This window comes from Trichechus manatus, unplaced genomic scaffold (genome assembly GCF_000243295.1).
Source record: "Trichechus manatus latirostris isolate Lorelei unplaced genomic scaffold, TriManLat1.0 scaffold00198, whole genome shotgun sequence".
Taxonomy (NCBI): Eukaryota; Metazoa; Chordata; class Mammalia; order Sirenia; family Trichechidae; genus Trichechus; species Trichechus manatus.
The window spans coordinates 2,832,466-2,849,171 of NW_004444134.1; the positions used below are offsets into that span (position 1 = coordinate 2,832,466).

The following is a 16,706-nucleotide window of genomic DNA, read 5'->3' on the forward strand; positions in this document are numbered from 1 at the left end:
ATCTCATAACATGGATGAAACTGGAGGACATTATGCTGAGTGAAATAAGTCAATCACAAAAGGACAAATATTGTATGAGACCTCTATTGTAAAATCCCATGAAAAAGTTCACACACAAAAATAACACTCTTTGTTGGTTACTAGGGATGGGAGGGGTAGGGGGGAAATACTAAATAGGCAATAGATAAGTGGTATCTTGGGTGGAGAGTGAGACAGTATACAATACAGGGGAAACTCGTACAACTTGTACAAGTAAAGGTCGTGGAAGCCCCATGGACACACCCAAACTCCCTGAGGGACTGAATTGCTGGGCGGAGGGCTGTGGGGACCATGGTCTCAGGGAACATCTAGCTCAATTGGCATAACACAGTTTATAAAGACAATGTTCTACATTCTAGTGGTGAGTAGTATCTGGGGTCTTAAAAGCCTGTGAGCGGCCATCTAAGATACTCCATTGGTCTCATCCCTTCGGGAGCAAGGGAGAATGAAGCGAATACGATACAAGGAAAAGATTAGTCCAAAGGACTAATGGTCAACAGCTACCAAGGCTTCCACCGGACTGAGTCCAGTACAGCTAGACGGTGCCCAGCTACCACCACTTACTGCTCTGACCAGGATTACAACAGAGGGTTCTGGACAGAGCTGGAGAAGGATGTGGAACATAATTCTAACTCACAAAAAAGAGACCAGATCTACTGGCTTTAAGGAGACTGGAGAAACCCCGAGAGTATGGCCCCCAGACACCCTTTTAGCTCAGTGGTGAAGTTATCTCCGAGGTTCACCATTTAGCCTGGGAGTGGACTGCCCTGTAAAACGAAATGGGACTAATGAGGTACAGTAGTCCAGTGACAAGGGCCAGAAGGCAGAAGGGGACAAGGAAGCTGGTGATAGGGAACCCAAGGTTGAGTAAGGATAGTGCTGATGTGTTGTGAGATTGTTAACCATTGTCATAGGGCAACATGTGTAGTAACTGTTAAATGAAAAACTATTTTGTTTTGTAAGCCTTCATCTTAAGTGAGAATAGCAGCACAATTGGAAGAGTGTAGTCAATGACACTGAACTGTGCATGTAGAAATTTTTGAAATGGTGTATCTGTGGCTATGTGTATTTTCACCAAAAAAAAAGGTTGAGAAGTTAGAGGGTTGACATGTTGTGAGGTTGTTAACCAATGTCATAAAACAATATGTGTAGTACTGTTTCATGAGAAACTATTTGTTCTGTAAGCCTTCACCTGAAGTACAATAAAAAAAAAAAAGTAATAAATAAATAAATAAAGTGTAAGTATTAAAAAAGATTGTGTAATGTTTTCACATTGATCTCAAAATTTCACTGGTAAGAAGAAAATTAGCCACAGTAAAAGACTGGGTTTAGATGGTGAGAAACACGTAACATATAATTGAGGTTGGATATAGTGAAGAACAAAGTCCCTAATCCCTATTGAAACTGCTTACATTTCTTTATAACAGAGTTAAGAGGAAAAAGAAAAAAGAAAACTGAGGCAGGATAGCAAGTACATATACACACCAGCCTGCACATATCTGATGAATGATCATAAATCAGCGCTTGACGATACTTACACAATGGTTTTTCCAATGCGCAGAAATGATTTTTCTACAAATTCCCGGACACTATGGACTTCCCCAGTGGCTATGACAAAGTCCTCTGGCTCATCGTTCTGCAACATCAGCCACATAGCCTGGGGGGAGGGGGTGGAGAAAGCAAGATGAAGTTGTATTAAGTGGCCACTTAGGAAACAGAATGTTGTCAAATTCACAAAATTGGATATGAACATACAGAGCTAGACAATGAGCATGAATTTAATACAATATCCTAAGTTCTACAGCAATGGTTCTCAAACTTTAATATGCATCAAAATACTTTGGGAAGCTTCTTAGTATAGATTCCTGGGTCACAGCCATAGAGGTTCTCACTCAGTAGGCCTGGAGAACATGTCTTAGGATTGATCGATTATTTATTTATTGTGGTAAAAATATACCTAACAATACATTTGCCAATTCAATCATTTTTAATGTGACATTGATTACAATCTTCATGCTGTGCAATCATTGTCACTATCCTTTTCCCACTTACTGTACCTCCACTAACTCAGTGCCCTCAGGAATCTTTATTTTTAACTTCTAATGGAGACTTCAGTAGAGAGAAACATTATGTTTAAGAGCGTCTGTGGGGAATAACTTTTTATGCTATATTTAAGAAAAAATTAGTGTGTGTCTAATTATCCTTCGTATTATAGACGGAAGGCAAGGAAAAATCATTTCAAGACAGATTTTTGTCCTCAAAAGCAGAACCTAATTTCTTAACATTAAAGTTGGCAATTTACCAACCCAGTGACATCAAAAAGCAAAGTAAGTAAGAATCATTACTGGAAAAAAGTCATATAACAAATAGTGCTACTACTTTTAAAAAGCTGTCTGAGAGCAATGAGAATGTCTTCACCAGAGTTAAGTATTTCACATGGGCAGCATTTCAAGTCCAGGGACTCAACTTCCACTCCCTGATCAAAATGGATGTTTCGCACAGATGCACTTTCTCAAGTGAGATGAAAATTCTAGCTGGGCACAAATACAGCTGCAGAGTTTAAGGTACAAAGTAGTGGCAAGTGTCACAGCCAGGTTCCACTCGGTTAGAAGAGCTTTTTCCAATAGCTTACAGGCCTATAGTTTCTATAGTGTAAAGACTTTTTAACATAGATAGGATATGCAGATTTAAAAAAAATTTTAGCGTAGCTGGTATCTGAGAGAAATATGTCTCTTTAAGAAAAGATCCAAGCACACAATCATTTTTTATCACTCTTACCCACTTTTCAAAATAGAATAGCTAAAAATAATAGGGATTTCCTTATACTACAGTCCCCAGTATTATGTGTATTGAAAAAGTTTTGTTGTTGTTAGCTGTCATGGAGTCAGCCCCCAACTCATGGCGATCTCACGCACAAGGGAAGGAAATGTTGCCCAGCCCTGCTGCTCCATCCCCGTGACAGTTGTGGATCAGACCTTTGTGATTCATAGAGTTGTCTGTCATTGGCTGATTTTTGGAAGTAGATCACCAGGTCTTTCTTCCTAGTCTGTCTTAGTCTAGAAACACTGATGAAACTTGTTCAGTATCATAGCAACATGCAAGCCTCCACAGATAGATAGGTAGTGGCTGTGCATGAGGTACACGGGCCAGAAATAGAACCCATGTCTCCTGTATTGAAGGTGAGAATTCTACCACCGAACCACCATTGTCCCCTGAAAAAGTTTAATTTCTCTTTATTTATTTGAATTTGTGGCAGCTTTTAATAATAATAATAAAGTATTTCCCTTTTATTTGAAATCATTTCTTGTGACATTATTTTTGTATATTTGGTCTATTACAAGATTGTTTTAAATAGCATTTTTAGTCCATGGAAGATAAGATGTCAGGAGATTTTACATGCCTCAGAAATGTGGCAGGCTGGGTGGGACAATGACAATAATTTCAGTTAAGTGACTGATGAAATAGTTTTGGCCAGGTGACAGTTTTGTTCATATTAATGAAATACCAGAAGAATCATTTTGTATTAAGAGATCATGGTTGATAAACGTAGCCACAGAACTTTAAATTTTTATACTAATTGTAGTCGATCCTCATTATTCATGAATTCCATATTTGCAAATTTGCCTACTTGCTAAAATTTATTTGTAACACAAAAATCAGCACTCCTGGCACTCTGATGGTCATTTGTGGACATGCACAGAGAGGTGAAAAATTAGAGTTGCTCAATGTGCACATTCTCAGCAAAGACTGAACAAGGAGGTACTCTGTCTTCTTGTTTCAGCTCTCATACTACAGTGCCCTTTTTGTGATCTACTTAATGCCACATTTTTCACAATTTTGTGCTTTTTGTTGGCAATTTCACTGTTTAAAATGGCCTCCAACTGCAGTGCTGAAGTGCGGTCTAGTGTTCCTAAATGCCAGAAATCTCTGATGTGCCTTATGGAGAAAATATGTGTTAGATAAGCTTTGTCCAGGCATGAGTTATAGTACTATTGAATGTTGATGAATATACACCCACTCCTCACTTATCAACATGGTTAGGTTCCAAAGACTAGGTTGCTGTGCAAAAGTTGGCATTATGTGAAAATGGAAGATGACCACATCAGATCACAAAATGGATTACATATCTGCCAAATCACATCATTACATAACTGCCGAACTAATCATTATGTAACTTCCAAATTACTTCATTACATAACTGCCACACCACTGAGAATCACGGCCCACCCAAGTTGACACATAACCTTAACCATCACAGCCAGTGCTACTCTTACACCTTGGCATTCCTTACTGCCAGACATACATTGTTAACATGTAAAGTAGTCAGATAGTAGATTTTTTATTATTGCCATAAATGTGAAATGTCAGATAAGGAGATAGTCGATAAGTGAGTAGGTATAGTTCAATGTTAATGAATCAACAATATATATTAAACAAGGAGTCTTTAAAAAGAAACACACAAAAACAAGGCTGTGTATTGATTGCTTGAATGTGACCAGAGGATCACAGAAACCTTATAACCCTGTATCTCGCCTAGAAGCAATTGTTTAGTATTCGCTAATTCAGTGTTTCCTACAACTTTATATAACGTAACTACCATAAACACCGAGAATTGAGTCTATATTAATAATAATGAAAAAGCTTGATCAATTTTAAAAAGACACAAAATACAAGGTGTTTTCTTTATTGGGACAGTCCTATGCAGAAGAGGGAAGATACAGTAGCTCCGCAGCTCTATGAAGCCAGAGCTGCAACACACTGCTAAACGCCCTGGCTAAGAGGATGCACAGGGTCTGAAACCCAGCTCAGAGGCCAGGCCATGTGCCCATCTCAGGGATGCGTCAGTTGAAGGAAGGTGCACCATTTGTAATAAAGCTTCTCAAAAAGATGCCTTTTGGTAATGCACAAAGGCACATGTGTACTACCAGAGGCCTGGGAGGGGCATGCCCTGCTCTGTGATATGTCTGCCTTTGAATATGAAGTCCCCTCAGCCTGCAGTTCTCTCTCCCCTCCCTGTCTGCTCACTTTGACCTGCCCTTTTAGACTCAGTGTAACAGTCCCAAATCTCGTAACTGGAGTGAATCCATATCATCTTGCTTGGTTTCCCTTGTGACCAATGGCAACAGCATGATTGGCCTTCTCTGGGATTGAACCTGCCCTTTGACCATCATGACACCATCCTTCCCCACCTAAGCTAACCCTACCATTCCATTCAAGTGTGTGTGTTGTGCACACACGCAAGCGCACACACACACACACACACACACACATTTTGGCTTTTATCAAATATTTTAAATGTCCAGAAGAAATTAAATTATGCTTCTGGCTATAACTGCTACATGAACATTTTTTTCGACGGATTAGATTAACAGAGTAAATACATTTAAATGCATTTTACTCAAATTTCCATTCTAAAAACATTTCAAATAGGTCTTTTAGGACCTCTCAGCTTATTTTATTGCTTTTTAAACACTTTGTTGTACTAGAATAGTCTAAAAAAATCGTATTATTTGTCATGTGAAAAAAAGCAAGAGCTGGTAAGAACCACATGATTACTGGTTAATGGTGGATTCCTTGTAAGCACTGGGCACAAGTTCTCTGGTGCTTGTTTTGTTCCCTGACAGCAATCTGGGATGGAGGAGCTTCTCACTTTCATGAGAGCGAGGGCCAGGAGTCTGCTCTTTTCCATTAGACTATCTGTGGCCTTTGACCTATCAATTTCTAGGCATTTCCTCTCAAGTTCATATTGCACCAGGCTCCAGTCTGGGAATGGGAAGGGAAAGAATATACAACTCCATACTTATTTCTTATTACTCAATAGTTTACTGGTTTTCACGGAGAGAAAGGGCTTCGTTTGCATTTCCACCAAGCATAATTAATGGTTATTGACTGGTAAATGACGAGCAGGTGACACTCTGAATGAGAAGATAAATGATCCTGTGTTCTGTTGTGATAATGGGTTAGTAGTTTGCCACACGGCCGAGGCCGAGTGCATCCATCCCATCGTGATGTTAGATCATGCCCAGGACACAAAGGCTGCAGTGTGAGAGGCCCTCAGCCAGTCACCTCCGTATACAGCTGCAAACGTTGATTTGGTCCATTTATTCTCTGATGGATGGCACAACTGAGGCAAAAGTTCACCAGCTGTCACCTTCCTGTTCACAGGCTGAACCATGTGACCCATGACACAGCCAGGCCATAGTCTATGATAAAATCACCACTCTGCTTTGGCTTCTGACTATAGACACAATCCTGAGGTTACATGTTTTAGACATCAGTCCTCTCTCTTTGACTCCCCACATGCTTTGAGTACTCTTTTAGGATGTGACTGACTTGTGTATTTCTGCATATTCTTATTTACTTTCAGTTCTGACCTGGTCACCAGTGCAAATGAAAAAAATATTTCTTGCTTTTTATCCATCCCACAGGGAGGAAAGGAAGTCAGTTAAGAAATGAACCAAGGTTTCAGATTCTTCAACATAAAAACATTCCTTAAGGGCAAATAAACAGAGCAGTTTCACATCATCTCTCACGTGCACCTCACTTTTGAGGCACAAGAAGTTTAAGGAGACCCTGACTGCATGCCATTTACATTTAAAGGCTAAGTCTAGATGGGTATCAATACTAGTTAAATTTGGACATGTAACACGTTATATAAATTATATAACCTATCTATTCTGCAAATCCAAGTTAGAGAGATCAAAATAAAACTTTTAATTAAAAAAATTTCAAATACAAATACCCCTCTTCCACAATGACTATTCAACCATTCAAATTATAAACATGCAAGTACAGCAGGAAGACTAACAGTGGAGCAGTGGTCCCCTTCCTTGCTCAGGTGCTGCTGCTCTGGTGGCCGTTCGCAGCTGGACCACTGAAGGAGAACACTCAGAGTGCATCACCACAGCCAACTCACTACACCTGATTCCGTGCATGCCTTTTAGGGTGTGAAGTGTGTTTGTCTTAACAATCTGAATTCTGCAATTGCTTCCACTTCACCATTAACCACCAGTTCAGTATCCAAGCCACAAACACTTATTAACTGAGCTGTCATCCATGAATAACAAGATTTGTTAATCAAGGTTATGTTTAACTATGTTTATTTGATGGTTGCTTTTTTTTTTTTTTTAGTCTAGTACTTCTGTGCTTCTAAAAAAAATATTTAAAACAGGACTATATATTTCAGGGGAGAAAATCTGCGAAATAATTCTAATAAAAATCCTAAGAATTTGAACAAATGGAAATTAAAATTCCAAATAAAAGATGCCAAGTATGGACCCATTCATTTACATTTTATCCTTAAGAGTTGTTGAGTAGCTGTTTTCATGATGGTGTTGTTGTTATTGTTGTTAGGTGCCGTCTAGTCAGTTCTGACTCATAGCGACCCTATGTACAACAGAAAGAAACACTGCCCGGTCCTGTGCCAGCCTCACAATCATTGTTATGTTTGAGCCCATTGTTGCAGCTGCCCTGTCAGTTCATCTCATCAAGGGTCTTCCTCTTTTTCGCTGACCCTCTACTCTACCAAGCATAATGTCCTTCTCCAGGGACTGGTCCCTCCTGATAACATCTCCAAAGTATGAGAGAAGAAGTCTCACCATCCTCGCTTCCAAGGAATACTCTGGCTATATTTCTTCCAAGACAGACTTGTTCATTCTTCTGGCAGTCCACGGTATACTCAGTATTGCTTGCCAACACCATAATTCAAAGGCATCAATTCCTCTTCGGTCTTCCTTATTCACCGTCCAGCTTTCGCATGCATATGAGGCGATCGAAAATATGGCTTGGGTCAGGTGCACCTTAGTCCTCAAAGTGACATCTTTGCTTTTTAACACTTTAAAGGGGTCTTTTGCAGCATATTTGCCCAATGCAATATGTCATTTGATTTCCTGACTGCTGCTTCCATGGGCATTGATTGTGGATCCAAGTAAAAAGAAATCTTTGACAATGTTAATCTTTTCTCCATTTAACATGATGTTGCTTATTGGTCCAGTTGTGAGGATTTTTGTTTTATGTTGAAGTGTAATCCATAATTCATGATGGTAGCCTGGTATTTACAGTTTGGGCCAGGACTTCAAGTAGTCTTGTGCTAGGCCAAGTCTTATGCTTTGTGGAATCCACATAGGTAGGTCTAAAGGTTAGCCTGGGAGAGTTGACCCTACTCTCACATAGTTGGGAAACAAGTATCAAATGACTCAATTAAAACTATACTAAGAAAATCATCTAGCATAAAACTAAAATCTGGCCTTATGGCCCTCTTAATCTGTTACTATTCTTCACGGGCAAAATATTATGGCATGCAAATCCCTCCTGTTAAGAATCCTTCGGACATTTTAAAGACAAAGTTATTGAAAAGAAAAAGGTAAGCATATAACCAATAAATAAAAGTATCAAAAATAGAATGCAATTTAGAATGTGTTCTAAATTATGAATTTATTTACAATTATATAGTTCTTGCTTCTTTTTTTTTTTTTTTGCTGGTAAAACATCATCTTACAATGATAGCATATGTACCAAAAACAAAGAGGCTGTGTTAAAATTTGCCTTGCCCTTTATCCTTTTATTCTAGCCAGGTATGCCAAGACCCGGTGCCATTGTGTCGATTCCGAGTCACAGTAACCTCACAGGAAAGAGTAGAACTGCTCCCCTGTGGTTTCCAAAGCTGTCTTCTTTTCTGTGTGTGTGCTTTAGTTGAAATTAACAAAGCAAATTAGTTTTTCATTCAACAATTTATACACAAATTGTTTTGTGACATTAGTTGCAATCTCGCGACATGTCAACACTCTCCCCTTCGCCACTCTCGGTTCCCCATTTCCATCTGTCCATTTCTCCTGTCCCATCCTGCCTTCTTGTCATTGCTTTTGGGCAGGTGTTGCCCATTTGGTGTTATATATATGACTGAAATAAGAAACACGTTCCTCACATGTGTTACTGTTTGTTTTATAGACCTGTATAATCTTTGGCTGGAGCTCTGATGGCACAGTGGTTAAGGGCTGGCTGCTAACCAACAGGTCAGCAGTTCCAATCCACCAGCTGCTCCTTGGAAACCCTATAGGGCAGTTCTACTTTGTCCTGTAGTCACTATGAGTTGCAATCGACTCAGTGGCAATGGGTTTGTTTTTTTTTTTTTTTTTTTAAATCTTTGGCTAAAGGATGAACTTTGGGAGTGGCTTCAGTTTTGAGTTAAAAGGGTGTCCAGGGGCCATAGTCTCAGGGGTTCCTCCAGTCCCTGTCAGACCAGTAAGTCTGGTCTTTTTTCTGTGAATTTGAATTTTGTTCTACGTGTTTCTCCTGCTCCCTCTATTATGATCCCTGTCAGAGAAGCTGGTGGTAGTCAGGCACAATCTAGTTGCGCTGGGCTCACACTGGTGGAGGCTGTGGTACTTGTGGTCCATTAGTCCTTTGGACTAATATTTCTCTTCTGTTTTTGGTTTTCTTCATTCTTCTTTGCTCTAGGCAGGATAGGACCAGTAGATATATCTTAGATGGCCACTTGCAAGCTTTTAAGACCTGAGATGCTACTCATCAAAGCCGGATGTAGAACATTTTCTTTATGAATTACATTATGCCAATTGACCTAGACGATTTCCATGACCATGGTTCCCAGCCCTTAGCCCTAGTAACTCGTTCCCTCAGGTTGTTGGGATGTGTCTATGAATCTTCTATGACTTTGTTTTGGTCAAGTTGTGCTGACTTTCCCTATATTGTGTACTGTCTTTCCCTTCACCAAAATTAACTCTTATCTACTATCTAGTTAGTAACTTTCCCTCTCCAACCCTCCACTCCCTCATAACCATCAAAGATTGTTTCTTTCTGTGTGTAAACTTTTTCTTGAGTTTTTTAATAAATGTGTTCTCATACAGTACTTGTCTTTTTGTGATTGATTTATTTCACTCAGAATTATGCCCTACAGATTCATCCATGTTGTGAGATATTTCGCAGATTCATTATTCTTTATCATTGCATAGTAGTCCATTTTGTGTCTGTACCATAATTTCTTTATCCATTCATCTGTTGATGGGCACTTAGGTTATTTCCATATTTTTCCTATTGTGAATAATGCTGCAGTGAACATGGGTGTGCATATGTCTATTCATATGACAGCTTTTATTTCTCTAGGATATATTTCTAGGGGTGGGATTGGTGGATCATATGGTATTTCTATTTCTAGCCTTTTAAGGAGGCACCATATTATTTTCCATAGTGGTTGTACCATTTTACATTCCCATCAGCAAAGCATAAGAGTGCCAATCTGCCCGCAACCTCTCCAACATTTTTTATTATCTGTTTTTTCGATTAGTGCCAGTAATGTTGGGGTGAGATGGTATCTCAGTGCAGTTTTGATTTGCATTTCTCTAATGGCTAATGATTGCGAGCATTTCCTCATGTGCCTGTTAGCTGCCAAGGCTGTAATCTTTGTGGAAGCTGACTGCCACATCTTTTTCCCACAGAGCCACTGGTGGGTTTGAACTGCCAACCTTTTGGTCAGCAGCCATGTTCTTAACCACTGTGCCACCAGCTGCTTTAGCCAGGTACACCAATCTATAAATTCCAAGGTTGGGGGTTAGTTGTTCTCTTCATTGGAAGCAATATAAAATTTAAATGCTCCTAGTTTTGTGTTAATCATTCAGAACCAATCAGTACCATCTGCTCTTTCAATATGCAAATTCAAGTTATATCTCTAAGAACAACGCAGTCAACTGGCACCACAACGTTCACATTCTGCATCCTAGTGAGGTGAATAGTGTTTAACGGTCTTAGAAGCTTGAGAGTGGCCATCTAAGATACAACTATTGGTCTCTACTTATTAGGAACAAAATAGAAAGAAGGAAACCAAAGTCTCAGAGAAGAAACTAGTCTACCGGGCTAATAGCCTACACAAGCCACAACCTCATCTACCCTGAGATCAGAAAAAGTAGATGATGCCTGGCTACAACTAGTGACCATTCTGATCAGGGCCACAATAGATGGACTGTGATAGAGCAGGAGAAAAACATGCAATGGAACTCAAATTCTAAACAAAGTCTGGACTTACTGGACAAGTTGAGAATGGAGGACTCCCTGAGACTATCACCCTAAGATACTCTCTACACTTTGAACCAAAACTGTCTCCTAAGGTCACCTTTTTGTGAAATAACTATCAACAAAACTCAAATTCATAAAAAAGGCCAGATTACTAGACTGATAGAGACTGAAAGAACCCCTGAGACTATCGCCCTAAGACACGCTTTTAATCTGGAACTGAAGCCCCTCCTGGAGGTCACTTTTCAGCCAAATAATAGATTGGCCTACAAATAAACAATAACACCCGTGACAAATGTGCTCCTTAAAGCAATCAACTATACAATACCAAACAGGCAAGACTGCCCAAAAGCAAAGATGAGAAGGCAAGGATGGGCAGGGAAACTGGACGGATAAAAAGGGGATGGTAGGGTGGAAAAGGAGAGAATGCTGACACATTGCAGGGATAGCAACCAATCTCATGGAGCAATTTGTGTATGAATTGTTGAATGGGAAAATAATTTGCTGTGTAAACTTTCACCTAAAACACAATAAAGTGTTTTCAAAAAAAATCTATATGAGAACAAAAGGTCAACAACTACTCTAAAACAAAGATGAGAAGACAAAAGAGGCAGGGAAATTAGAGTACTGGAAATGGAACAACCAGAATACAATCAATGAGAATGTTGACTTATTGTGAAAAATGCAACTAATGTCACTCAACAACTTGTGTAGAAATTGTCAAATGGGAACCTAATTTGCTATGCAAACTTTCACCGAAAACACAGTGAAATATTATTTTAAAAAGTTATGTCTTTATTTCTTCTATTTATCCTTGAATGTATTTCTCTTTTCTATTCTATTTCTTTAACAGGCATACCAATTATACGTATGATGTATCTCCTTTGTTGTATCTTCTGTATCCACATCATCTATCTAATCATTTTCGTTTGTTTTTTTCCATATCATTTTATGTGATTTCCTCATGTCTGTCCACCTGATGGTTTTTAGTAACATTTATTTTAATTTCTGTTGCTATAATACCTTCAATCTCTGTAAAGATTTTTTGTTTGTTTCCATATCTTTCCTGATTACTGCTAGCTTTCTTTTTATCTCTTTCTGTTATTTTCTTAAAGCCAGGGGTCAGCAAACCCTTTCTTAATGGGCTACATGGTGAATATTTTAGGCTTATAAGCCATATGGTTTCTGTCACAACTACTCAACTCTGCTATTGTAGCACCATTAACAGTCATAGGCAATAAGGAAATAAATGGGTGTGGCTGTGTTCAAAAACATTTGTTTTACACAAACAGGCAACTGGCCCACAGATTGTAATTTGCCCCCCTACTTCCCCAGCTTCAAGTAAATGAACAAAAACATGTTGCCTGTAATGTCTTTGAACTGATGAAGAACAATTATCTGAGCTCCAGCAATGTATTTTTCTTTGAATAATACTCCTTATGATATATGCTGTTTATCTGTTTTGTTATGCTCCTTTTTTTCTCCTTGTAACCCTCTCCCCTTTCCTACCCCCAGGCATAGATACTAGGGTAATGCTTTCAATTATTATTATTTGAACAAGGCTGGCTATTTACTGGAAAATCATGTGAGAAGAAGCATAAAAGTACACTGAAGATAACCTGCAGCTTCAATTCAGGGGTAGTGCCTTTCTAATTATTATTAATATTTAAACAAGGCTGGCTATTTGCTGCAGAATTGTATGAGGAGAAGCAGAAAAATAAACTGAAGATAACCTGCAGCTTCAATTCAGACTTCTCCCAAAACTCTCTCACCAAACCCACTATATTCTCTGCCCCAGGACATGGCTGCCTTCAGTTTTTAGCATTTGATTGGTTAATGTGGCTCACAGAATAGTGCATAAGTCACAGGACCAATAGGGTGCTATCTGACAATTATGCTTCCCCTCTGCCTTCACAGTGGCTCTCAGCTAGGAGGCTATGCCACAGACGATAAAATTGGTTTCTCCTTCAGTACTATCTTCCTTGCTATTCTGCAGTGTAGAACTCTATGTCTACAAGGATAGTCTCTATTTCTGTGTAATATTATTTTGTGCATCTTTCAGAACTGAGAATTAACTCGAGCAAAATCCACAGCCTGTATTATGTTCCTTGTATCTTCTCTCATATTTGTCCCTTTTCATGGTATATATCTCAGATTCTTAATATCTTGTAATTTATGTCATGGGCATTTCATTGTTACAATGAAGATGATGTTTTCTTTTCTCTATATTTTATTCTTTTTCTTGAAGGCTTCAGAGGGTTTTAAGGAAGGAGTGTTGAGTAAAAATGCCTTTATTTAGTCATTTAAAAATGAAATTTCTCTTCATTTTGAAAGGATGATGTCTCAAAAAAAATAAGGATTAAGCTTATATGATTTGCTGGATATAGTGCTCAGCATAATATATTCTGAGTGCATAAAGAATTATTTTAAGTAACTACATGTACCCCTGAAGTTATCATGGTAAATAACATATGAAAGAACTTTAAATAAAAATGCATGTACAAATACAGGATGTTTCACTTATCTATTGCTGCTTAGTAAACTATCCGAAAACTTGGTGTCGTAAACCTTTTTATTGCTCATGGCTCTGAGAGTCAGGGATTCAGGCAGGACTTAGTGGAGATGGCTCATTTTTGCTCCCTGTGGTGTTGGCTAAGATAGTATAACTGGGGCTACAGGATCCAAGACGGCCTCCCTCTCTGATCTGGGCCCTTGGTGCTGATGCACCTCACTTCTCCTCCACATAGCCACTACCCTCCTTGTGGTCTCTCATCATTCATTAATCTAGCCCAAGCTTCTTCACATGGTGGATGCTTCCAACAGGGCAAACACAGAAGGTACAGTTTCATAAGGCCTAGGCATGAAAATTATCCCATGTCACTTCCTCCAGACACTTTTGGTTACAGGGTCAGTCCAAATTCAAACGAAGGAGAAATGGACTCTCCTCCTCTATGGGAGGAGTGGTAAAATCACATCACAAAAGCGCATGCAGGATGGGAGGGACTATTGCAGGAATCTTTAGGAACAATCTACACAAAGGGCTATCCTGTGATAGCTGTAATATCAGCTGATTGCTTCAATATAGTAATGAAATGATCATATTTTTCTATAAGCATTATTGCTTCAGCTTGTAGTTTCAATGTAAAGCTTTATCTTTACATTGTGCAGTGACATAAAGTTAGATGTGTGAGGGTAAAAATAATTCATAGACTAACACTTGAAATATGGAAACTCATTTTCAGGTCACTATCATTTAACAAGTGCCCTAATTTGGCCCTAACATCATTACTGTCAGAACATTCTTCCACAAGTGGTGGTTTCCTGGAGTGCACCCAGCCACCTACCTCAACCAGGTGTTTCCAATCACTTGCTCACACTCACATACCCAGGTAAGTCATTGTAGAACTAGTTCTTGGCTCAGCAGGAACAATATAAAAGCTCTGGGTATGCAGCGGAAGTTTCTTTGCATTCATGACCAGCTGATTGTCAATCTCCCTGCTCCTGGTTCCTGGCCCTGCTGCTTAAACCTGTTCCTGGGAAGCCAGCTCTGGCCTTTCTACTGACCTTATCCTTCAAGCCTGTCCTGACCACCTGATTCTGCTTTTGCTCTAACTTAGAACTTTGGAATCCAGCTTCTTGGCTTGTTCTAGATTCCTGGTCCTAGCTTTGCCATAGATCTGTCAGTTTCAGTGTTGATAACCATTGTTACCAGTAAATAAAAACTGTACATACACCACATTACATGCATTAAGGTAGATGTAGATAGGACTTACAAGATTAGTATAAAACAGTGCTGTCCGATAGTTATAAATGTAATTTTAAATTTTCTAACAGTCACATTAAAAAAGTAAAAAAAAAAGTGAAGCTAATTTTAGTATATTTTATTTAACCCTATATATAATATCATTTCAAACATACAACCCATATAAATATTATTAATGAACTATTTTACATTCTTTTTTATGTACTAAGTCTTCAAAATTCAGCATGTATTTTGCACCTAACAGCACATCTCAATTCAGACTAGTCACATTTCAAGTGCTAAACAGCCCAAGTGTCTCGTAGCTACCCTATTGGACAGTGTGGGTCTAAAAAGTCGGCTTGGTGCTAAGGAAGGCCTCGTGTCTACTTTGCTACATGACGCACTACACTAATCCTATTTGTTCAAGCTGTCAAGAGATCCTGCTGGGACCTCTCATCTTCTCTACAGTATAGATAGAGGAAAACTCCCCTCTACTCCCTCTTTGTAATTGTCTCTACCTCCTGACTCTCTGTGGGGATGATTTCATCAGTGATGACATCTGGGAGAGAGATTGAAAAGTAATACAACTAGCTCCTAATTTACGGTCATTTGACATTTGAATGCCAGCCTCATTCATACATAAATGGACAGTAATGCCACACCCCTCTTCCCCAACAGCAGTATCTGGGGAGTTAATACCTCGAGAAGCACTTATGGGTACATTGAAATGCACTGCTCAAGAGAGGAGGCAAGAGTTCAGCATGCGTTAGAATTACCTGGAATGTTAAGCCACAGATTGCTGACCTTCTCTAGCCCCAGAGTTTCTGATTCAGCAGGCTTGGGGCAAAGCCCAGGAATCTGCATTTCAAACAAGTTCCAGGTGATGTTGATGCTGCTGGTCTGGGACCTCATGTTGAGAACCACTGCTATAGTGATTCAGTGCTCAGGCTTGGAATCAGACCACCTGGGTTTAGACAGTCTGAACAAGCACTACTTACTGTGTAACTTTTGGCAAGTTACTTAACCTTCAGCGCCTTGGTATCGTTATCAGTAAAATAAGAATAATAATAGTACCTGCCTCATAGGATTGTCTTTAGGATTAAATTAGTTAATATATGTAAAGTGCCAGGAACAGTGCCTGTGACATAAATGCCCAAGAACTATTATTTACTATGATGATGACAAAGCTTGATAGAGTTATTGGTGCCTGGGAGAATCTAGTTTGTCTCCAGGACCAAACTCTTGAACCCATATAAGGCATGGGGACGGGTTCAAAGAGTAAGGTGAATTTAATCTTGATTCTGTTAGTCACAGCCATAGAATTTTATAGCTGGAAGGGGCCTCAGAGACAATCTAGTTTAATTCAACTATTGTTAGAGATGAAGCTACTGAAACCAGAGAGTTTAAGTGAGTTGCCCAAAGTTACACACCTAATAGTGCCAGAGCTGGCACTAGAACCTTAACTCCTTTCCTAGTGTTCTTTCATTTGCACTACAAATAAAATACATTTTCCTAAAGAAAACCTGTTATAAATGGTGGTTAGGAGTGGTCACATGGACTTCTGTGGGCTAACGTGGGGACCTGATCGATCATGAACAAATATTTACTGAGTGCCTGGCACTGTGCTAGAGTCTGGGGCTATAACAGGTAGGGGTAGACCAGGTAGACACTGTGTCTGGCTTATGAGTTCCAACACTGATACAGAAAAAAGAGCTCTAAAAATCCAGCATCCTATTTAAGAAAGAACTTCTGAGGCTACTCCTGGTAGTATCCAGGAGACATCACTCCTGGCTACCTTTCCAAAACCTTCCTCCTAAGGAAAATTACCCCTACCCACAGATCTTGCTGAAGGGTAAATCAAGGTAGCTATGTTTCTACCAGGTGGCTTGTTCCTGTATCTCTC

At 39.3% G+C, this 16,706-nt stretch overlaps 1 protein-coding gene across 1 annotated transcript in view; it reads right to left on the bottom strand.

Annotated features, from left to right (window-relative positions):
* GMDS (GDP-mannose 4,6-dehydratase) overlaps positions 1–16,706 on the bottom strand; it is a 787,322-nt gene that overhangs the window by 187,127 nt on the left and 583,489 nt on the right. The window contains exon 8 of the mRNA XM_004387909.2: positions 1,578–1,696. Within this exon, the coding sequence (XP_004387966.1) occupies positions 1,578–1,696 (119 nt within the window). The remainder of the gene's footprint in view (positions 1–1,577; positions 1,697–16,706) is intronic.